This window comes from Penicillium verrucosum (genome assembly GCF_028828655.1).
Source record: "Penicillium verrucosum strain IBT 35672 chromosome Unknown utg000005l_segment0_segment0, whole genome shotgun sequence".
Taxonomy (NCBI): Eukaryota; Fungi; Ascomycota; class Eurotiomycetes; order Eurotiales; family Aspergillaceae; genus Penicillium; species Penicillium verrucosum.
In genome coordinates, this window is record NW_026643214.1 from 895,513 (window position 1) to 915,536 (window position 20,024).

The following is a 20,024-nucleotide window of genomic DNA, read 5'->3' on the forward strand; positions in this document are numbered from 1 at the left end:
AAAGAAAAATACAAAAATATTGGACAGCTTTGTAATGGGAAACTTTTCATATCATTCTTTTCTTTTTTTTTCAAAGTAGAGGAAGTGGCATGTTCACCTTATATCACATGCTACGTATGTAGACCTTCGTATGAATGATTTGATATATTCTGTCCACAGGTACTACACAGTTCTTTTATAACTGTGATGGTGGATCTCTATCATATTTGATCATAATCTGCCCAAATCATTAGGTTTCAATAGTCTCCTTGACCATGAATTGCCTGCAATCCTCAGCTATTCACTGGTTGCCCCAAGAAGATCCTGCGCATTATCCAACAAAATCTGTTGTGTTCTTTCCGATCCAAATAGACTCTGCAATCCATCATCCACTCTCTTCGCCAGAGACTCAGCCAGCGCTGCAGGGGTATATGGATAATCACTCCCATACAGCAATCTGGACGAATCAACCAGCCGTAGAAGCCCATGAATCTGATCGGGAAACGGCACACCGGCAAGATCAAAATAGAAACGCGTCTGCAACAGCTCTTTAATCCTCTCCCCACTAACCCCATCACCTGCACCAGGAACCATAGACGAAAACTCCGCGATCCTCTCCATAATCGGCGGGAAAGTTGCACCACAATGACAAGCCACGAAAGTAATCCCAGGACACCGATCAACCGTCCCAGAAGTAAGCAAACTCATAAGCGACCGCGTCGAATCAAACATGAACTCCATAATCGGCGCAGCAACACCAGGGAGCGGCGTCACCTTCTCCAGGGAGTCATCATCATCGTGCCGGATAAGACATGTAGTAGTCGGGTGAAGAAAGACGATGGTCTTTCGCTCATTCAATTTGTCAAAAACGCGACTGAAGCGTCGATCACCCGGGTAGATGCCGTGCGAACTGGTCAGGATTTGAAATCCCACTGCGCCAAGATGGTCTAGTGCATAGTCTATTTCTGCAAGGGAGCCTTCCACATCTGGAAGCGGGAGAGAGGCGAAGAAGAGGAAATGGCTTGGGTGATCGGCACAGGTTTTGGACATGTCGATGTTGGCGCGGCGGGTTGTGGTTCGGCCTTCTTCGTCGTTGCCCGGGGTTAGGTGTGTTGCTGGGGAGGACATGCTCAGTACTGATTTTTGGATTTTTAGTTTTTTCATTAGATCAATATGTGTTTCGGCGCTCCATTCCTCGATCATGTTGTGTTAGCATGGGAATTCGATGTGGTGTGCAGGTTCAGAGGGGACTCACTGGGATCGCGGGCATTCCATCTGGGTGGCCTCTGCCTGCGAAGTCATTCTGTAGGCAATACTCGCGATACGAGGGGGGCACACAGTGGGTGTGAACATCAATTCTATTCATTTTGGATCTTGTGAGTGTGTATGAAGTAGTTCTGGGGGAGGATTGTTGCTGATATTATAGTCCTGCAATGCATCCCCATCCTTGCAACTCAGATCGACATTGCCAGTTCGTATTCTTCACCGGTTTTCTTATAAAATGCAGTCGCTTATTGCTTACCGACTCGAGATTAACTACAAGGGTACATGATGTGGAACAATGAACCTGACAGGCTCGCAAACCGTACATCTTTGAACCGAAACCGTCTAAACAAATAACTATATCAGATCTACTCTTGGCAGTTCCTTCGGCTCAACAATCAATCCCCTTGCAGCCAACAGCCGGGCCTGAGTGAGCTTCAAAAACCGATAGGTAGTATCCAAAATCGGTGTGCTCACATCCTTCTCCCTCGCAACCCGCAAAGCATTCCCCAGAATAACCTCCACCTCCATCGGATTCCCTTTATCCACATCCACCAACATACTAGGCCGGAAAGACAACTCCAGAGGAGTAACATCAACCATCTCATCCACAATCCCGGGCCCGAGGTCATACCCATCCGCCTTCGCAATGGCCGCCATCTCCGCCATACCAGGTCTAATCAAACTATGCTCGCCGCCGAATCGCCGAACCGCAGCACTATCAAGCTGAGTGATAGCACACATGGGATTGAAAATCCCATTCCAGAGCACCTTCCGCCAGCGATAGAGGACGATATCATCGACGACATTCGCGTTGACCACTTTGCTCCCGTTATAGATTGTCGCGAACTCTTCGAGCTTGGCGCGTTCGATCGCTGCGTCCAGAGATGGATTGTGGAATGTGCCGATGTGGAAATTGTCGTGGTCGTCGTGTATAACGTGGCCGTTGTGTTCGTGTGCGCCGATGAAACTCGGCGCTGATAATACCACGTTCGAGGGGAATGCTGCGATTATTGGTGGTTCGATGTACAGACCGTTTTGGAAGAGGACGATCGTTGTATAATCCGGGGTTATGGCGGGGGCTATGATATTAGGGATATTGTTCACTTCGGGGATGTTCTTCACGGTGACGATCACATAGTCGAATGGGGTGTTGGGGTCAGCTAGGGGGACAGAATTGACGACTATCCATGTTGTTAGCTTTGTACTGCGCCTTTGAGGGAGTTACATACTTGCGCTTGGTCTCCAGCAGGATAGTTTTCCGTGGTCGATGGACTCAATTTCGAATCCATGCTGGATAACTTGTTCATAATTGGATCGGAGCACAGAAGTCACAGATGCCTGTCCAGATCTTTCGAGAGCGACGCTGACCATTGTGCCCACACCACCAGATCCAATCACCAGCACTCGGCGCTTTGCCGTTGTAGTATCGTGGGACATACTGGGCTGATTGACTTTGATATAATTTTGGAGGATTCAATGTCAAGAAATTACATTTTAACCACCAAAGTCATTTTACGCAATACGAGAGCTCCGACCTCGGGGTTTCCTTCTTTCCCCTCTCTTGTCGACATTCTCCCCCTCACTGGGTGATAACTCCGAATTTCTCTTTGAACATTGGGAATAACCCGATTTGGTTATTGTTTACTGTGTCACACTCCTTGGAATATGATCAGGAAGAAACTATATCCCAATGTTCCACCATGGGCGTGCAAACCATATTCAACATCACAACTGATCGGATGATAAAAAGTGATGTAACATTTCTATACCCTTACCCTTCTAAATAGCTTCAAATCATCTCCCAAATGTAATTTCCAAAATCGCAACCCAAAATGAAGAACCCAGTCAAGCAAATGCGCTTCCCAGCGCTCGAAGACTTCCTCGAGTACGTCCAAAATGTCGCAGAAGCTTCCAGCAGATGGGTCAACTGGCAAATCATACGCGGCAAGCGACATATATGGTGGGAGACCGACTGGGACGTGGTATCCCGATGGGCGCAATCGATCATCGAGACAGAAGAGCGTCTACGCGAAACCACCCAACGCGAGAACTTCCTCAAGAAGTGGATCCATAAATTCCACAACGGGTCCAGCGAAGCCGGCAAATTCGTTCTACCAGATTTGATCGAAGAGTTAATAGCTCTGGACCACGAGTACACACGTCTCGAGCGGATATACGACACGCTCCTGGCGGGTTGTCCCGTGGGCCCTATCAAGAGCGGGTATATGTGGATTCGAAAACAGCCGCAGTGGTATCTTCATAGTGAATGGTTGCGCCAGGATTGTGCTAGGCGTGGTGGCTGCTGTGGTCGTGAGTGCAGGTGTTGTGAAAATCCGCCTGATCCGAATAGGAGGAAGGGTTGGGGTCATTGTACCGCTCAGTGTCCTTGTTGTATTGATCTTCATCAATTTCAACTCACTGAGAGGGAACGAAGGATGTTGCAGCCGGAATTTGATCTTACTGTTTACCCGTGGAGTGATTATAGTCGAGAGATATTCCGTGCTTATATTTGGTCGCTTGACTAGTTTGTGTCGAGAAGATGTTGACCTCGGGATGTTCTATTGCTCGGTATATAGTTCTAGTCAATTGCCGCTTCTCTTCTTATTAGTGTTCCAGGGTGAACCTATTTTGGAAGTCTAGGTTGCGAGATCGAAGATATCAGTGCAGTTACAGACCTATGTGAATCAAAACGATAATGAAAAGATCAGCGTTAGAGGCTTCCTATTAACCCCGAATACGGGCTAAGTATGCCACCTACAACAGCCTACCCTATAAAGATTCACTAATTTAATTCTTCCTACTTCAACTACCCTCTCTATTATACAATTCAACTCCAATTCAACTCAGATTCAACTCAGATTCAATTTTCACTTCAGATTCACTTCAAATTTAATTTACTTTAAAAGTCCCTATGTCCATTTTAGAAGGAGGTATTCAGACATCTTTAAACAAGTTATGCCCCAGGTGACATACTCGTACCCGAATCCCGCCAAGCCGGCATGTTCAACGCATTCTGATTCGACCGAGTGGCATATCAAGGTCATCCACTAGTATACTGAAGATTTCCCCGCAGTTTATATTCACCCTCGATAAGACTTGCGGTTGAAACTCCGCGCAAATCACTGGGTTGCTTAAATAGACAGATCATGCCTATCATGCTGGATCAAGTTCATCCCTTTCCTTCAGGATCTATCAACTATGGAGAATGATATCCACCAATATGAGACCACCTGGGCTCCGGGAACAGTCAGACTAGAGGATAGTAAGTGAAACACAACCCCCAATACTACACTAGATATACAACTTGACTTACCAAGTCAGTCCACCAATCCAGAGACCAACTCGTCCTCTTCCCCACCCCATCATCCGACCCCAACGACCCCTCAATTGGTCAAAATCTCGCAAAATCCTCAATTTCACCCTAGTAAGCTTCTTTGTGTTATGGACCTTCGTACAACTCGACATTGGCTTCACAGCATGGGGTCCAATGCAAGGAGAACTCAACTACTCCCTCGACATCCTAAACGCCAACGCAGCCATCAACTACGGCGGTCTGGCCATAGGCTGCATATTCTTCATGCCGCTAGTCCACAAATACGGCCGACGCCCAATCTACATATTAAGCGTCACCCTACAGTTGGCATCATGCATCTGGCAAGCCCAGATGTCCACCGTCGGCGATCTAATGACCAGCGGCCTGATATCCGGCATCGGCGGCGCAATCAGCGAGGTCATCGTGCAGATTACCATCGCCGACATGTTCTTCGTGCACCAGCACGCAACGATGAACGGATGGTTTGTCATCGTCCAGTCTGCGGGCGCATTCCTTGGTCCCGTGGCTTCGGGATACATCGTGGTGGCACAAGGGTGGAGGTGGATGTGGTGGTGGTGTGTGATTTTCTTCGGAGTCACATTACTTTGTGTGATATTCCTTTTCGAGGAATCGAAATACGTCCCTTATCTCGATGGTCGTGACGTTACCGTTGCTGGAGAAGTGACTGGTGAACAGTCGGAACCTCACAAAGACGCGGACGTGGCGGATTCAAAGACCACCCATCGTGAGACGCCCATGAGTCGCGTACGTACAAACCCGGATATTCCTTTGAAGACGTATTTCCAGCGCATGGCTTTGGTGACTACCACCGACGAAGCACTGTGGCCGCATTTCTATCAGCCCATCGTCGCGCTCTTCACTTTCCCGGCTGTTTCGTATGCGGCTATTACATATGGTTCTACGCTGAGCTGGTTTGCCATCATGACTTCACTACAGGCTTCTTACATGATTATACCGCCTTATAACTTCGATGCTGTTGGTGTTGGACTGATGAATGTGGCACCATTTGTTGGTGCTGTTCTCGGTTTTCCCTTTGGTGGATATTTGAGCGACAAGTCCATTTTGTGGCTATCCAAGCGCAATGGTGGTATCTACGAACCGGAGATGCGTCTTTGGCTTGCTCTGCCTATTGCTATTATTAGTCCTGCGGGAATCCTAATGTTCGGGTTGGGCCTTGCCTATGTGAGTGACGCATCCGAAGCAGGAATTTTTGAATCTTTTTAACACCATCTAGGGTGCGCATTGGGCTCTTCTTGCTGTCGGATTTGGATTCTTCGGCTTTTCACTTGCTGCCATTAGCGGTATTTCGCTTTCGTATCTAATGGATTGCTATCAAGAGGTCAGTATCTATTTCATTTCATGTGCTTGGGTTCTTTTTTCTAATTTGATGGCTTCTAGATTATCGGTGACGCATTAGTCGGGGTGATTTTTATGCGAAACATCTTCTCGGTTATTGTACTCTTTGTGCTCACACCTTGGGTCAATAAGATGGGCCTGCGGAACTTGCATATTATATGTGCAGTTATCTCGTTCGTGATCCTCTCGATCCCCGTCCCACTTCTCGTCTGGGGTAAGAAAGCTAGGATTGCTACGGCGCCGAGTTATAGGAAAATGGCGGCAAATCAGCTTAGCCATCGGACTATTTAGATGCAAACTTTTATGCTTAGACGAATTGGAGGTCGCCTTTGTATTTGTTGAAGCCCTAGTTCTGACATTAAGAAATGGTATAATATTTTGAGATAAGCTCATAAAAGTATAAATAAGAAGACTAAAGGTGTATAGTGTTAAAGAAGGTATCACAAAGAAGATTATAAAAGAGCGTGCTAAAGTTTTCCTTTTCCTGTTTCGCCTGACTCCGACGACCACCCTGTGCAATCCGCATGAAGCCTCTCCATTCCGCAAAAAGTCCGCAGACCTAGACTCTTTCCACTGCCTTCTCATCCTTGTAGTCTTCATATGGGGGCATCTCAAAAGTTTGCCGAGCCGTAAATGAGTCACTTTTCTTATGAGTGGAAGTGATAGTGCCTGCATTGTTGCTCGAGCTGACAAGAGTCCTTTCGGATACGTTGTTGGAGGAACGAATCTGAGACCAGAAGTTGCGATGACCGATCTTGAAGAGAGGGCGGAGGTTAGGGAGGCAAGCAGCTGTGATTCCAACTGCTGCTTCGACACAAGTCCACACGATGACGGGGACTTGGTTGTCTGAATGGATAGTTAGTGATATAGATCAGGAGATTGAAAGAGATAATAGCACGTTGATACTGACAGGTAATATCAGGGCCTTGCTTAACCAGGGTAATCATGGCATTGAGGCGGAAGCAATCGAAGATCAAGGTTCTAGAAGCGATGTGTTAGGATCTTTCCACTGTAACATGAATGAGATATCAAACATACAGGCCACCAACGAGGAAGACTCCAGAAAGAAGCGCTTTCTGGGCCTTGGGAATCGGCAATGTCCACACAACTCTCATAGGCATGATCAAGAGAATGAGGTCAGAGAGGATGTTGGGGATCTGAAGGCCATAGTAGAATTTGGCGGAGTCAAGACAGGCTCCTTCAACGGACGGGTTCCAGAACTTCTCGGTGGGAATGCAAATAAGAGCACCGGCGACGTAAACACCCACAACCCAGAGGCAGATGAATCCAAACATGACATTCACTGCAATTGTCATGTGTCGGACTGCAAAGAGTCGCTTATACAGCGCCAGAATGGAGAATTTAATGAAGGCAATACAACCGGTATAGATAAAGTTGTTGGCGAATCCAAGCTATCTTGAGTCAATACGTGTACTTGATATAGCACTGACTTTTGTTTCATGTGAACGTACTTGCAAGTAAACCAGGAGATTTTTCGCTGGGATCATTGTGATGTGTGAGCCCATTCCATTGAATAGGACTGATATCGATGTTAGTATGAAGTTGGCTTGATGCTGTATTTTTGTTCATGTCACTCACGAACAACGACTCCACTGGAGCATGCATATTTCAAGAACAGAGCAACCATAATCAAGTAGTCGTCCATGAACAACCTGCTTCCCGTAACCTTCCTCGCCAAGATCCTCAGAACAACCGCGAGAGTGGATAAGGTATAAGCAAACACCAGTGCAATAATCATCGATCTCCGAAATTCCTGATTCGGGTGCTCGAAGTCTCCCGGTGTCCACGTGGGGGTGGAGGAATGTTCTGTGGAAGACATGACTGGTGAATCAACTCCAACAACGAGATAAGATTAAAGGAGAGAAAGTTGTTGGTTTGAATGATTTGGAATCATTTAAGGCTTCGCATGGGATCTTTAATATACTTCGAGGAGATGGGGAAGGGGGGAGACCCCATCTATGTATGTGTCATATCTCTTGAAATCCATGAAAATAACGCAAAGGTGACAAAGATGACATGAACAGGTTTACCGATCACATCGATGACAGAGCGTGGCTTAGTTGCAGATGGCATTTCAGCCCAGAAATGCTCCAGTGCGAACAATGACATATTGTGTTGTGGGACTATTTTGCCTAAGAAAAAGCAAGATAAAAAGAAACACGCTGCTAACCAACGGCCCGTCAGATCATAAACAAGAAAGTATTATGTGCCTTGACCGTAGAGATTTCGCCAATCATATCAAGGCATAGGAACACTTTTCCTGACATATCATCTTGGGATAGTGGATATATCAGATTTGAATCTGACACTTATGGGATCCACTTCGTTGCAAGACATTCTTCCCACAATCTCCCCGAAAACCCGGTAGACAGGACATGTTGAGCGGTATGACAAAATGTGCTGGCACATTGCTTTTTGATTGAGATAACTATTGAAAATATGCAGCGGAGAATGATTGTTCAATGCTTTGTAGTCAAGTTCTCACTCACACCGGCAGATTAACCAACGAAATTCAAAACCCATGCCTCTATTCCAGGCAAGGGATTAACAATAAAGGATTCCACGCGATTTTACATACACAAAAACCGGGGTAGAGTTTCCCATGCTCCAGGAGAATAACCAGAAATAGATACATACACTCCGTACGGAGTATTTCAATGCCTCCTGTCACTGACAGCTGTCTCCCGATGTACAGCCCACAAGGTAGCCGAAAAACGCCATGATCGTCCAATAATTGACAGAATCAAATACTTTTCCGAAGTCGCCGTTTTGGTAGATCCTCGGATAATAAGACTGTGAAGGGCTGAGGTTTACCCAATATGATATGTCGATTAGACAGCGGACACGTCCGATTACAGCCCACATGGTGGAAGTTAGTGAAATTTAGCCGTTATATTTGATCCACTTGATAGCGTTTTTGTCATTGATTACGAGGTCAGTATACATCTCATGCAGCCGGATTGAATTTCCGTTGCTTTCGGTTGCATTTCCGCTCCACCTGGATAGATGATCTTTAGTTGCTTTTCTTGGATTGTCGCACAGAAATGCATAAATGCAATCTCAATTGGAATTGTTCAATGCATTGTTCAAAAGCATAGTTTTGTGCCACGCAACTGATAGCTTAATTGTCCGCGATGGAAAATGTCATGAATCCAACTAATCCACTTGGTACTCCGCACTGAAGATCCCCGATCTTCGCAAGGGGCTATATCGGGGATTACAACATCTACTCTACCCCCAACTCTCTTCAGAGTATGTCACTAGAAGGTCCACCTCATCTTTCGTCTTCAAAGTTTCCGTTCGCCCTTGCCGTTCTGTCGCCCAATGCCCTCAATAAACCTTGAAGTCGGAAAGTCTAAGATGTGCCGCATCCCAAGTGTCTGTACTTACTTTGACCTGACGTACTTGTCTCAATCCAGGAGCGAGAATTCAAAACAGTTAGTGTCTTCCAATATTGCTATTGCTATCCACACTACGAGCAAAGTATACACAAACCTTCAACGCACAGAACTATTCGAAAAACAAGGGGTTTCCGAATACAACCCAAATTTCTGGGGACAGATTTTAATGAATCGGACGCGAGGAAGCGTTAAAACACTTGCCTTGCAGCTGTCGCGACTCCGATTCTGACTTGCAGCTTTATAGCCCACAGGGCTGATGGCATCAACGTTTCAGCCCTCTGGAGCCGCATCTCATTTCCAGGATTGCACTTTCCCGGGAAGATCCACACACTTCCACAGTTCCATACCCGACCCATTTCCAGTGCCTAACAATGTCGTATAATTGGATGTTGGGACTATATTTTCCTACTTGTGACTCCACTGTGGGCCTACAATGAACCTTGGAAGCGATGACTTACCGTTCCGATCCAATTGTTGATCCCAATATTCATCCATCTGAGCATGGACCCTTCCAATCAAAGAGATACGATGCTTGAGATGCATACCGTCGACGATTAGCGTCAAGCCACACCATCGATCGATCAAAGAAATGCCCCTCCACCAAAACATTTCGTCGCCGAAGTTTTTTCACTAGAATATCATCATTCGATCGGAAATTCTACATAGCGAATATGGCCAAGGTCGCTCTGATCACCGGTGGTAGTATGTACCATCCCACAATTCCCGCACGGATCGTCGATCATTCGTTAACCAAAGTTAAAAAAAAAATAACAGCTAGTGGAATAGGCCTTGCAGTTGCCAAGGACCTGATCCAGACCGGCGGCTGGCAGGTCAACATTATCGGCAGCAATCAAGGGCGCGGCCAAGACGCAGCAGCTTCCCTCCTCAATGTCACATTCTACCAAGCCGACGTGCGAAACTACCAACAACTAGCCGGTGTATTTGACCAGATCTTCCATGCGACTAGTCGAATAGATTTTGTCTTTGCGAACGCCGGAAGAGCAGAGTATACCGATTTCTTCGTCAAGTCTGAGACTGGCATCCCGCCCGAACCGAGTTCCGAAATTGTCGATGTCAACTTGAATGGCGCTCTATATACCAGTTACCTTGCCATGCACTATTTCCGTCGCTCTCCGGAGTTAACGAAAGGGTATAAGAACTTAATACTCACGTCCAGTATCGGGGGTCTATACCCCTGTATGCTGACTCCAGTATACTCTAGTACTAAACGCGGGTTGAGAATAAAGAAGTCAAATTACTCTGTTACAAGGAATGGCTAACGAATTGCCAGATGCGCTTATTGGATTCACTCGCTCTGTCGGAGACAGACTCTGGGATGAGGGAGTCCGGGTTAATGCTCTGTGTCCCGGGGTAGTGGAAACGCCCCTTCTTGCCGATGAGACGTTTTACGGGATCTTCCCACGGGAAATATTTATTCCTGTGGACGTTGTAACAGGTGTAGTATCACAATTACTGTCTGGGGCAGATATGGTAGATGCCAAGGGGATTCGTATCGCTGGTGACGAGATGCATTCCCGCGCTGTTCACGTTTCAGGAAAGAGCTTTCTTTTCATTGAAAAGCCCGACATTCATGATGAGCAGACTGGAATAACATGGGCTGCAATGATGGGGCATAAATAGATGTTTGAGGGTTTTGTCACGCTGCTTCGACTGCATCATGGTCAAATGCTGGAATAGTAACACAATTTCTAGACTAGAACATTATACGTCTGTCCATGTGGAAGGCGTCTTGTATATGTAATTACCTATATCGAACCAGTAGATCTGGTCTCCGTCATCCCTCCCGCCCCACACCGAAGACAGGGAGCGCCTAACTTGAAGCTGCAATTGCCTGGAGAAAATCACAACTACCGGAATCTTATCAACGACTGCTGCTCGCGGTTTGATCTCAGTGACCTCGAAGCATGCAACCGTATAGGGAAATGTCATACATGGTATTGAACGCCCTGCCGATTTCAAGACCATATCGATCTCCGCCATAATTGCACGAGATAGTCGCAACGCTTCCTTGTCGCGCTGCCCATAGGGATAGCGCAACCGATGTATAATAAGACAAGCGGCAAGACGGAGGACCTTAGCCTGAGTGAGCATTCCAACCACCTCAGACTGGGTAAATCTTTCAATAAAGTCAGGTGGTGGCGAAGGTTTCCATCGCTCCAGGGAATCTTGTATGGCGTCCAATCGTTCAACCATCTCAATATCCATTCTCCCACCAGTAACTCTCATCGAATGACTAGCATCGCAAAGATCATATAAGAGACCAAAAAGTGACGAGCTAATCCCAATGAACCGATCAACAACATCGCAACGATCACGTTCACCGATTCGAATAGTCGGCGTCTCCGACCGAATCAGACATTCAAAAGTCTCCTCAGTAACCAAACACATCAACAAATCCAAAATACTAGGATCCATTGTCAAAAGAGTGTGATAAACCGGCTTAACAAGCGCCAAAGTATAACGCGATATAAGAAACGGCTGTCCATCAACAACATGCATAGCGAAGGTCACTATACCCACGCCGAGAATGAGTGCAGTAACCAAATCCTGCTCTTTACATATCTGCAACGACCGCAGTCCCGAAACAGCCAGTGCAGCTCGTCGATACCCGACTTCGACGCTTGTTTTCGTGTACTGCGCATATTGGGCGCCAAGGAGTACTGCGGCACAGGCGACTGTGGCGTCTTTTAATATAGACGTAGGTGCTCGGAGAAGGTTCTGCACAAAGAAACGGTGGTGCGACTCGTGGAAGCTTGGTCCGATTAGGAATTTGTCTAGCGGGGATGGTGCGCCCGGGTCTTTCATAAGATTTATGAAGTATCTCTCCCACTTGTCTAGTTCTGGGAATAGGGCTGGGTTGCTAAATAGGCCTTCGTCGAATGGGAGGTAGACATAGGGATAGGGCTTGTTGTTTTGGGATGAAGATAGGTCGAGTTTCTTTGTGTTACAGGTGGCCAAGCTGAATTTGGAGGTTGGAAGATTATAGGATAGTTTTCTTGCGATATGTGGTTTTCGTCCGAGTTTTGCAAGGTTTCGCGTTGTTTTGCAGGTTTGGCTTAGTCTATCACATCGCTCGCATGACGTTGTTGCACTCGATCGTCGGCATTTTTCTTTCAATGTGTGACATTGATCACAGGCTCGTTTTGGAGCGGGTAGGGACATATTGGGTTGAAGCTGTTCAGCTCAATGAATTCGGTAAGGTATGTATATATATCAATTCCACACACACACACTAATTTCAGGCATTACCGTCATGAGGTTTGTAAGAGAGGAATTCTCAATATCTCCCAAGCATAAATGTCCCTAAATGTCCCTAAATGCCCCAGATGATAAGGTCGGGTGGACTTGACTATTCGGCACAAGCGCCATCTTGTGCGGGGATACCCCTACAACCTTGGAACAACCACGGGTAGCCGCTTTAGCGTGTGATCACTCTAAATTCCAGTTTCCTGTCTATCTCTAATTCCATAGTTCATGTTCAACATTCATAATTCTGCAACGCCTGATGCACATTTTGAAACTCGATCTCTTTGCAAATCCCCGGCAAGTAGCGCCATCTAATAAAAGTCAAATGCATAACTAGTCCACTCGTTGACCATGCCCATCTGTGTCAATCGCGTCATGTTGCGGCCCATAGCAACAATTGAGATCGCAAGGCCAAACAACTGATTATAACGTTTCCAGTGAGGCATCATCATTTGGGCGTTGGCGAACGAGGATCGTCCAAATCGGAAACCCCAGAGGATATTCTCCGCCAAAGTGAACATCCAAAATATCATCTGGCATACATAGCTCGCCGTGAGGATCTTCATTGCAGATCCAATGAGCGCGGGTTTGTGAGTTAGAGCAATGATCATAGCGCCGATGCCTAGAAGTAGAAGGAGGAGGAGGTTGGTAGTGAAGTAGATAGGGAGTCGAAATTGAGCAGAAGACCAATGTTTTCGGACCTCAAACAGCGCATCATTTTCTTGAGTAAGATTGACGGTCACCATGCATAGGGTGGGCCCGAGGAGAAGAAACAGATTTTGAACGCCATAGGCTCCAAATCTATCGGTATCTTCTGAGGAATACACTCGTGCCCCTAGTCCTATCGCTTGAACTATTAAGATGTCAGGGGGAAGATATTTTAAAATCAGATCTGGTTGTTCCTTACCCAGGGCTCCCATCAACATATAACTACCATCCCATGCGTTAAAGCGCCATACACGGAGAGCATGGCTTGCAAAGAGGGCGCAATATATACCCACTCCAACCACCGCCAGAATCAAACTTGGCGTATAGGCATAGTACGAAGTCGAAGACATCCTGCTAGGAAAATCGTATAAAAGACAAAGACAAAACTTGCTCTTAGGGGAATAAGTGAGTAGTAATGGAACCAAGCATTGAAACTTCCAGAACCCCCATGGCATTTATAGCTGGACCTTAGTTCGGGTCTGGAAAGACAGTCTCTATACACAACAATGGATCACTAATCCAATGTATTTCAGATGCGATCCAAAATAGAGCTTTTATAGCAGCCTAGTGACCCTTGGGAATATCTTGTTTCTACGACATACTCCATAAAAGGTCTCGGTTTTCAGGCAGGGCAATTGAACAAGACTTCGGCTCGGGTTCGGGTTCGGATTCGGGTTCGGAAAGCTTAATCTACCTTATTTTCTACCTTGGTACTATTGCCACATTACTCAAGGCAGATACAATATAAATGAAACTGATACACGCTTAACTGTGATGGCGGGCTATCAAGCTATATATAGCTTATTTAATTATATTTTCTGTGAGGGAACGAGGAGGCAATATTGAGCCCACCAAGGTCTTGCAATATATTCTACTTCTTTTGCCATAATATTAAAAGACAACTAGTCCCCTAAAACGTGGTATAGCCGCCTCGTTTCAAACGGACTTTCGCTTTGTATATTGAGATCATAAAGCGGCAAGCTTTTCCAAAAAGCGATGCGCCGTTGAGCCGTCCGGCCGTCATATAATTTGGCACCATGGGACCTTTTCTCAGGCTTTTGTGTGTATTGCGAGTCGCACCAATGAAGAAAAGCCAAACTCGCTTTTGAAATTGGATATGGTAGGGGCATCATGTACCATGGGTTCGATAAGTTTGCCTCGGACCGGAGTTGCTTTGAAATATCACTGGCTAGGCCGAAGATGTGGGCAGTAGGTGGATGCAAAGCAGCCTGTTCAAGGTATGGTCTCAGTGAACTGGTTTAATTTTTGGGTTAACTGAGTAGAGGGCGGGATTACTAACCTGGTAAATAAAAGCTAACTAGAGATCATGCTCAGTTACCTTGGCCTTTATAAGTGCGTCGCTGGAATACGCAGGCTAGTATTGCCTGCTCCCAGTCGGCGTACCGCTCATCATCAGCCGTGAATAGAATAGCGATTTCTATCGATTGCCTTGTTCGTTCGCTTTGGCCGTCGCTACGGGGGTGTCATTCTGTTGTTAGTCGCAGCCGCGTTTGCAAACGACTGAAGATTGTTTGCCAGACTTCCCGCACTTGCGGTCCCTGTCGGATATGATGCTTGTCGGGATACCCCAGCCAGCTATCGACAAAAAGTCTAGCAGGCGTATTGCCCAAATTTCGGCTGTATCTGTGTCCTTTCCGGGTAGGAGGCCCGCTCTCTTTGACAGCTGGCATGTGACTGACATACATGCGTTGCTGCCTTTTGTAGAGACTGATAGGCCGACGATAAAGTCGATACAGATACATTGGAAAGGCAATGAAGCGACTTCTATCGGTATGAGCGATCCCCGTGGCTTATGACGAACTGTCTGGTTGGTGGTGCACTTTGGACAGTGGGCGATGGATAGCCGGACCTTCTTGGCTAGCCTCTGATGTAAAACTGATTGCGTATACGGCGGTATACGCGGTGAAATATATATATCGTAAGGTACTGAATGTCATCCTGGTTTTCCTAAAAGAAGTCGACTTCCTTGGTGACGGGGATTTTTCGTGTACTTCTGATTTCAGAGATAAGGGTAGCTGGCCAACCGTCTATTAGGACTTTTGAAGATAATATTAGGGACGTTATATATAATTGGGGTGTTACCTACTGTGACGACCCAGGTCTTCAAGCAAAGTGAGAGTACCCGATTCAAAATACTAAAGGAGGGGAAAGAAAGGAAGCAAGAGAAGCAAGATCTAGCGAGCTATAGATATAGCCAGATCTATGCAAACCCCAACCTTCTCGCTAAGCGAGGCAAATAAAAAAAGCAAGCAAACAAAGAAATTAAGGAAACTAATCTAACATGTGATCAAGTATGTGATAACTAGCAGATCGTGTCGTGACACCTATAACAAACAGTCTACCTTAGAAAGATTCACCCACCTCCACTCATTCTTACTAGTGCACAACTAGCGTAGTATTCTATATAGTATTTTTATAAATGATATATATTTTTTTTTTTAAAAAAAAACGGGGCTCATTGCACTCCTAAATTCTAATTCCTAACTCTTAACTCTCAATTTCTTAGTTACTATCTTACTATCTTAGTATGTAACGTTAGTAGGTCCCCTATTAGCAGCAATCACTGTATCAATCAGATTAGATAGGAATTCCCCTGCTATAGTATCCTAGGCCTCCTAGACCATACCACGAAGCTTCGATAAAGGAAAGTGCTAATCCCTATACTTCAAGGAAATCAAAAGTCTCTTTAGTAGTATGCCTAGGAGTATTATCGTATATAACAATCGGACCTTACTCCCTTTTTAGACGGAAGGAGCCTTCTATCATAGTATGTATAATATAGGATTTACTATATATATAGGGACTTCTAAAGTAAATTGAATCTAAATTGAATCTGAATTGAATCTGAATTGAATCTGAATTGAATCTGAATTGAATCTGAATTGAATTGTATTATAGTGTATTGTAGAGAGGGTAGTTAAAGAAGGAACAATTCGAAATCATCGCGATCCCATCCATTAGTCCGACGCTATTAGCAAGCATGTAACTTCATATCCCGTATCAATCAATGTGTTGGTCACGAGGTATCAGACACTATCCGCTGGGCAAAAGCAGGGACGAAATCTCAACCGCCGCTTTAGTGGAATTCTTCACAAATCATCTGCAGTATCCGTTGCGTAATGACGACGTCTGCTTGTCCAGCTGGTCGGTCTTCCCGCATAAGCTGCTCGTAGTTCAGGCTGATATCTAGACTCGAACCCTTGACCAGTGTGACTTCACCCTTTGTGACTCGCAGCGCCTGCGTAACCGATAGTAGTGCTTCACCCGGCTTGAACTGTGTAGGATGGTCTGGGTCAAGAGTTGTGCTCTGGCGTGTAGGTAGGCCTGGTCGAGGACTGTAAGGAGCTGACCATAGTTCGATATCTACCCAAAAAGGGTTCTTATGGATCTTGAATAGCAAAATCAATCGAGTGGTTTTGTTAGAATTTTCGAACCACCATTCGGCATCCATTCGGAGAGAACGGTGCGATTGAGACATCCCGACTTCAACGACAAGAGATGGCCAAGTGGAAAGAGACTGGAATGGGACTATACTAAAATCCGGTTCCTTTTCGCAGTAGATCCCCTTTCTCTGTGCGGCGGCAGTCCCTCTCCAGCGATTACCACTGCGTGGTAAACCTACGGCGGTCATTGCTTCCGCGAATAAAAGAGAAAAATCGCCAACGACGCCTTCGTATAGTAGGCTAGGCATGATCCTTAGTAGGATGTTATAATCGTCGAAAGTAAGTCGTACTCCGCCGATCCTGTTGTTTAGAAGGTAGGTACGTAGGGTATCGTCCGGGTTGACGATCAAAAGATATTGAGTTGTCTCCGGATTCGTATCAATCTTCCTTGCGATCTCCTCAATCTTCCTGACTGTTTGCTGCTTTGTTGGGCGAGTCAAACGCTCAGTATCATCAGGAATATAGAAGTCTGATTCTGAGTATTGAAGATCCATGCGGGAATCAGGTTCGTGGAAACAATCAGGTTCGAGGAAACCACGAGGTGGTTCGGATGTTGGCATCGCACCTTCTTTCTCATCTTCCTTCCCGCCTTCATTCTCATAGTAAGGTATTCCAGTATCCCCCATCGCCATGTTGGATGAGTCACGGCAACACAATATGTAGATTCAGGATGAGAAGATTGTGAGGTTGTGTAGGGAGTTGGCAAGACAATATGTAGATTCAGGATAAGAAGATTGTGAGGTTGTGTAGGGAGTTTGAGTTACAAGAGTAGTCGTGTTCAAATGATGACGCTATGTTTCACCGCTTTGGCATAGTCGAGGAATTGGGAAACTCGGATGTCTATTCGTGTTCATTAGTAAAGCGTCTATCGCGTCCCACGGGTGGAGATATCGTCTATTACCTACCATGTGAGATACGAATGACAAGGAAGGGAGAATGAAAGGTGAGAATGATTCCGGCTAATAAGCCTCAGGCACCCTTGGGAAAATCCGTTATTAACCAGCGGAATAACGGCCACAAGAGGCTGGTGGGATGGAAGGGGGAGCAGGAAAGAGAAAGAGGGAAGAAGAGGAAGAGGAAAAGATATCAAGGGTGAATAAGTCCCCTTGAAAGAGAGTAACCCCCTATGACAGCACAAAATCTGTCCCAAGGTTGGTGTTGTCCAATGCATCCTCAATGTATAGATGCATGAAGATTCAAATTGCTATGTCGTCTCGTTGGCTAGGTGGTGCATGAAGCGGTGTGCATTGATTTACAGGCAAACTTGAATCTCACCCCTTGTGTCATTGATTCTGACGTATTAAGCGAGGTTGGTCCATTAGTGTTTCGATATTTGAGATAGATCATTGGACATAACATACGGAGTACGTGTTAATCACACTCTCGTTATTTCGGTCTATCTAAGACATGTTAACACCGGCACTACTCCGTACCTTTCCCACAGCCAATATCAGCTTGAGATACATCACGATCAGTTACTCTCTTTCCATACCTATCGTTTCGCTATTCCTACATAATTCAGATGGCTGGACCCTACTCTCCTAATGTGATGGATCACACAGCTGCATCGGCCTCATCTTAGCTGCAGATCTGCATGCGCCCGAAATCGGAATTCACTGCCATCATCGAGTTTCCAGCCACAAGATCCAATAAAGGGCAATGCAAGTGTGATTTTAATTATGGCCATAGACCCCACCAGAAGGCTCCTGCGTGCGAGGTTATTGCATTATATATACCGGATATTTCCATTTTACCCATGAAGGTGGAGATTGGAGGTTCAGCAGTCCATCATGATATGGGATCATTATAATGGCAAGACTCTGTTCATCACCGGGGGCACAGGCTTTATTGGAACTGCGCTTCTGTGTCGACTTTTGAGCCAGTCGTCCCCGAAACGAGTATACGTGCTATGTCGGGGTGGTTCCGAGTAAGTGATCAAAATACGAATCAAAACAACACTTCCCAGGGTTACTGACTTGAATTACCAGCAAAGCAAAGGCAAAATGGTCCGATATACTTCCTCCCTCTGCGGCACAGATCCTCACCCAAAACGAGCGGATAACTATCCTCGACGGCGAAATGGGAAATACCGCGACAATGAGTTTATCAGAAGAGACACTACAGATGCTGAAACGGACAGTACACATTGTCTTCCACGCCGCATCATCAGCTCAACTACACAATTCTCTGCGAGAGTTAGCATATACTGTGCTGGCACCAAGCATATGTCTCACACAATACGCCCTAAAATTCCCCAACCTTGAGCGCTTTGTATTTTTGTCTACTGCATATGCCAACGCCCATCTATGGAAATCCCACGAATCGCCCGACGTATCAGTTGACGAGAGAATATATCCCCTCGGCAGGGAAGAGGAAGATTACTACAAGATTGCACTCGAAGCATGGAGCGCAGTACAAAAGACCGGTTCATCGGACGAATACGACGCCCATGATTTCCCATGGCCATACGCATACGCCAACCATCTCGCCGAACGACTAGTCTTTCAGAAGGCAGCCGAGCGCAACAAAATGGACAAAGTCCTAATCATCAGACCCTCTGTCCTCGGACCAGCCGATAAATTCCCATACCCCGGTTTCGCGACATCACACGGAGCCCCATCGACAGCCTGTGCAGCAGAGTTCATGTTACATCCAGGTCGGCGAATCAAGCTCTCAACGCGGTATAAAAATCCAAACCAAGAATCCACGATCGACGAAGTCCCGGTTGATGTCGTGGTGGATCGAACACTGGTCCATGTAGCGCTGGGGACGAGTGGATGCGTCCATGCAGTTAGTGGGGAGCAGGGCCGGTTATCGACTGAGGAATGGTGGCGGACGTTCAAGAAGGAGAGACGGCTGCCATGGAATGCGAAGCCCACTTGGATATCTGATGACTGGCATTCTCCCCATATCCATCATGCGGCTCGGCGGTTCAAGATTATTGGGACTTCATTTGCATTCTCGCAGGAACGCACTGTTAGGGCTGCAGAGAAGCTGGGCGATAAGGAGAAGGAGAATCTTCAGTTGTTTGCCGATCGGTCGAAGCCTTACTCTCTGCATTTGAGGCGACATCATATTCGTCTTCAGGCCATTGAGGTAGCTAAAAAGAAGAAGTGGCCTCTTTGCTTTGCTAGGCTGCTTTGTCGGAAGGGAAAGCCTGTGGCGCAACTAAATAAGAATGTAAAGGCATGAATGCGAAAGTGCATATAGAATGCAAATCTATTTCTT

The 20,024-nt window shown here is 46.2% G+C and overlaps 9 protein-coding genes across 9 annotated transcripts; 3 read left to right on the forward strand and 6 right to left on the reverse strand.

Moving 5' to 3' along the window:
* Window positions 1-276: 276 nt before the first annotated feature.
* N7516_011190 (amidohydrolase family protein) lies at window positions 277-1,345 on the reverse strand (the record flags this gene model as incomplete). The annotated part of the gene is made up of 2 exons (XM_057223908.1): window positions 277-1,173; window positions 1,235-1,345. The coding sequence occupies 2 exons, from the start codon at window positions 1,343-1,345 to the stop codon at window positions 277-279; spliced, it is 1,008 nt and encodes a 335-aa protein (XP_057069048.1).
* Window positions 1,346-1,599: 254 nt separating this feature from the next.
* Window positions 1,600-2,682, reverse strand: N7516_011191 (ketopantoate reductase family protein; the record flags this gene model as incomplete). The annotated part of the gene is made up of 2 exons (XM_057223909.1): window positions 1,600-2,426; window positions 2,475-2,682. The coding sequence occupies 2 exons, from the start codon at window positions 2,680-2,682 to the stop codon at window positions 1,600-1,602; spliced, it is 1,035 nt and encodes a 344-aa protein (XP_057069049.1).
* A 395-nt stretch (window positions 2,683-3,077) lies between these two features.
* On the forward strand, window positions 3,078-6,226 carry N7516_011192 (uncharacterized protein; the record flags this gene model as incomplete). The annotated part of the gene is made up of 5 exons (XM_057223910.1): window positions 3,078-3,555; window positions 4,385-4,507; window positions 4,563-5,761; window positions 5,814-5,918; window positions 5,978-6,226. 5 exons carry the CDS (start codon window positions 3,078-3,080, stop codon window positions 6,224-6,226), a joined length of 2,154 nt encoding a protein of 717 aa, XP_057069050.1.
* A 268-nt stretch (window positions 6,227-6,494) lies between these two features.
* On the reverse strand, window positions 6,495-7,694 carry N7516_011193 (uncharacterized protein; the record flags this gene model as incomplete). The annotated part of the gene is made up of 5 exons (XM_057223911.1): window positions 6,495-6,781; window positions 6,846-6,916; window positions 6,974-7,347; window positions 7,408-7,475; window positions 7,535-7,694. The coding sequence occupies 5 exons, from the start codon at window positions 7,692-7,694 to the stop codon at window positions 6,495-6,497; spliced, it is 960 nt and encodes a 319-aa protein (XP_057069051.1).
* A 2,334-nt stretch (window positions 7,695-10,028) lies between these two features.
* On the forward strand, window positions 10,029-10,998 carry N7516_011194 (uncharacterized protein; the record flags this gene model as incomplete). The annotated part of the gene is made up of 3 exons (XM_057223912.1): window positions 10,029-10,059; window positions 10,132-10,554; window positions 10,649-10,998. 3 exons carry the CDS (start codon window positions 10,029-10,031, stop codon window positions 10,996-10,998), a joined length of 804 nt encoding a protein of 267 aa, XP_057069052.1.
* An 81-nt stretch (window positions 10,999-11,079) lies between these two features.
* N7516_011195 (Zn(II)2Cys6 transcription factor) lies at window positions 11,080-12,540 on the reverse strand (the record flags this gene model as incomplete). The annotated part of the gene is made up of 1 exon (XM_057223913.1): window positions 11,080-12,540. One exon carries the CDS (start codon window positions 12,538-12,540, stop codon window positions 11,080-11,082), a length of 1,461 nt encoding a protein of 486 aa, XP_057069053.1.
* A 395-nt stretch (window positions 12,541-12,935) lies between these two features.
* N7516_011196 (uncharacterized protein) lies at window positions 12,936-13,682 on the reverse strand (the record flags this gene model as incomplete). Its single annotated transcript, XM_057223914.1, has 2 exons — window positions 12,936-13,477; window positions 13,532-13,682. The coding sequence occupies 2 exons, from the start codon at window positions 13,680-13,682 to the stop codon at window positions 12,936-12,938; spliced, it is 693 nt and encodes a 230-aa protein (XP_057069054.1).
* A 2,747-nt stretch (window positions 13,683-16,429) lies between these two features.
* N7516_011197 (uncharacterized protein) lies at window positions 16,430-17,428 on the reverse strand (the record flags this gene model as incomplete). The annotated part of the gene is made up of 1 exon (XM_057223915.1): window positions 16,430-17,428. One exon carries the CDS (start codon window positions 17,426-17,428, stop codon window positions 16,430-16,432), a length of 999 nt encoding a protein of 332 aa, XP_057069055.1.
* Window positions 17,429-18,586: 1,158 nt separating this feature from the next.
* Window positions 18,587-19,988, forward strand: N7516_011198 (uncharacterized protein; the record flags this gene model as incomplete). Its single annotated transcript, XM_057223916.1, has 2 exons — window positions 18,587-18,723; window positions 18,785-19,988. The coding sequence occupies 2 exons, from the start codon at window positions 18,587-18,589 to the stop codon at window positions 19,986-19,988; spliced, it is 1,341 nt and encodes a 446-aa protein (XP_057069056.1).
* Between the last annotated feature and the right edge of the window lie 36 nt (window positions 19,989-20,024).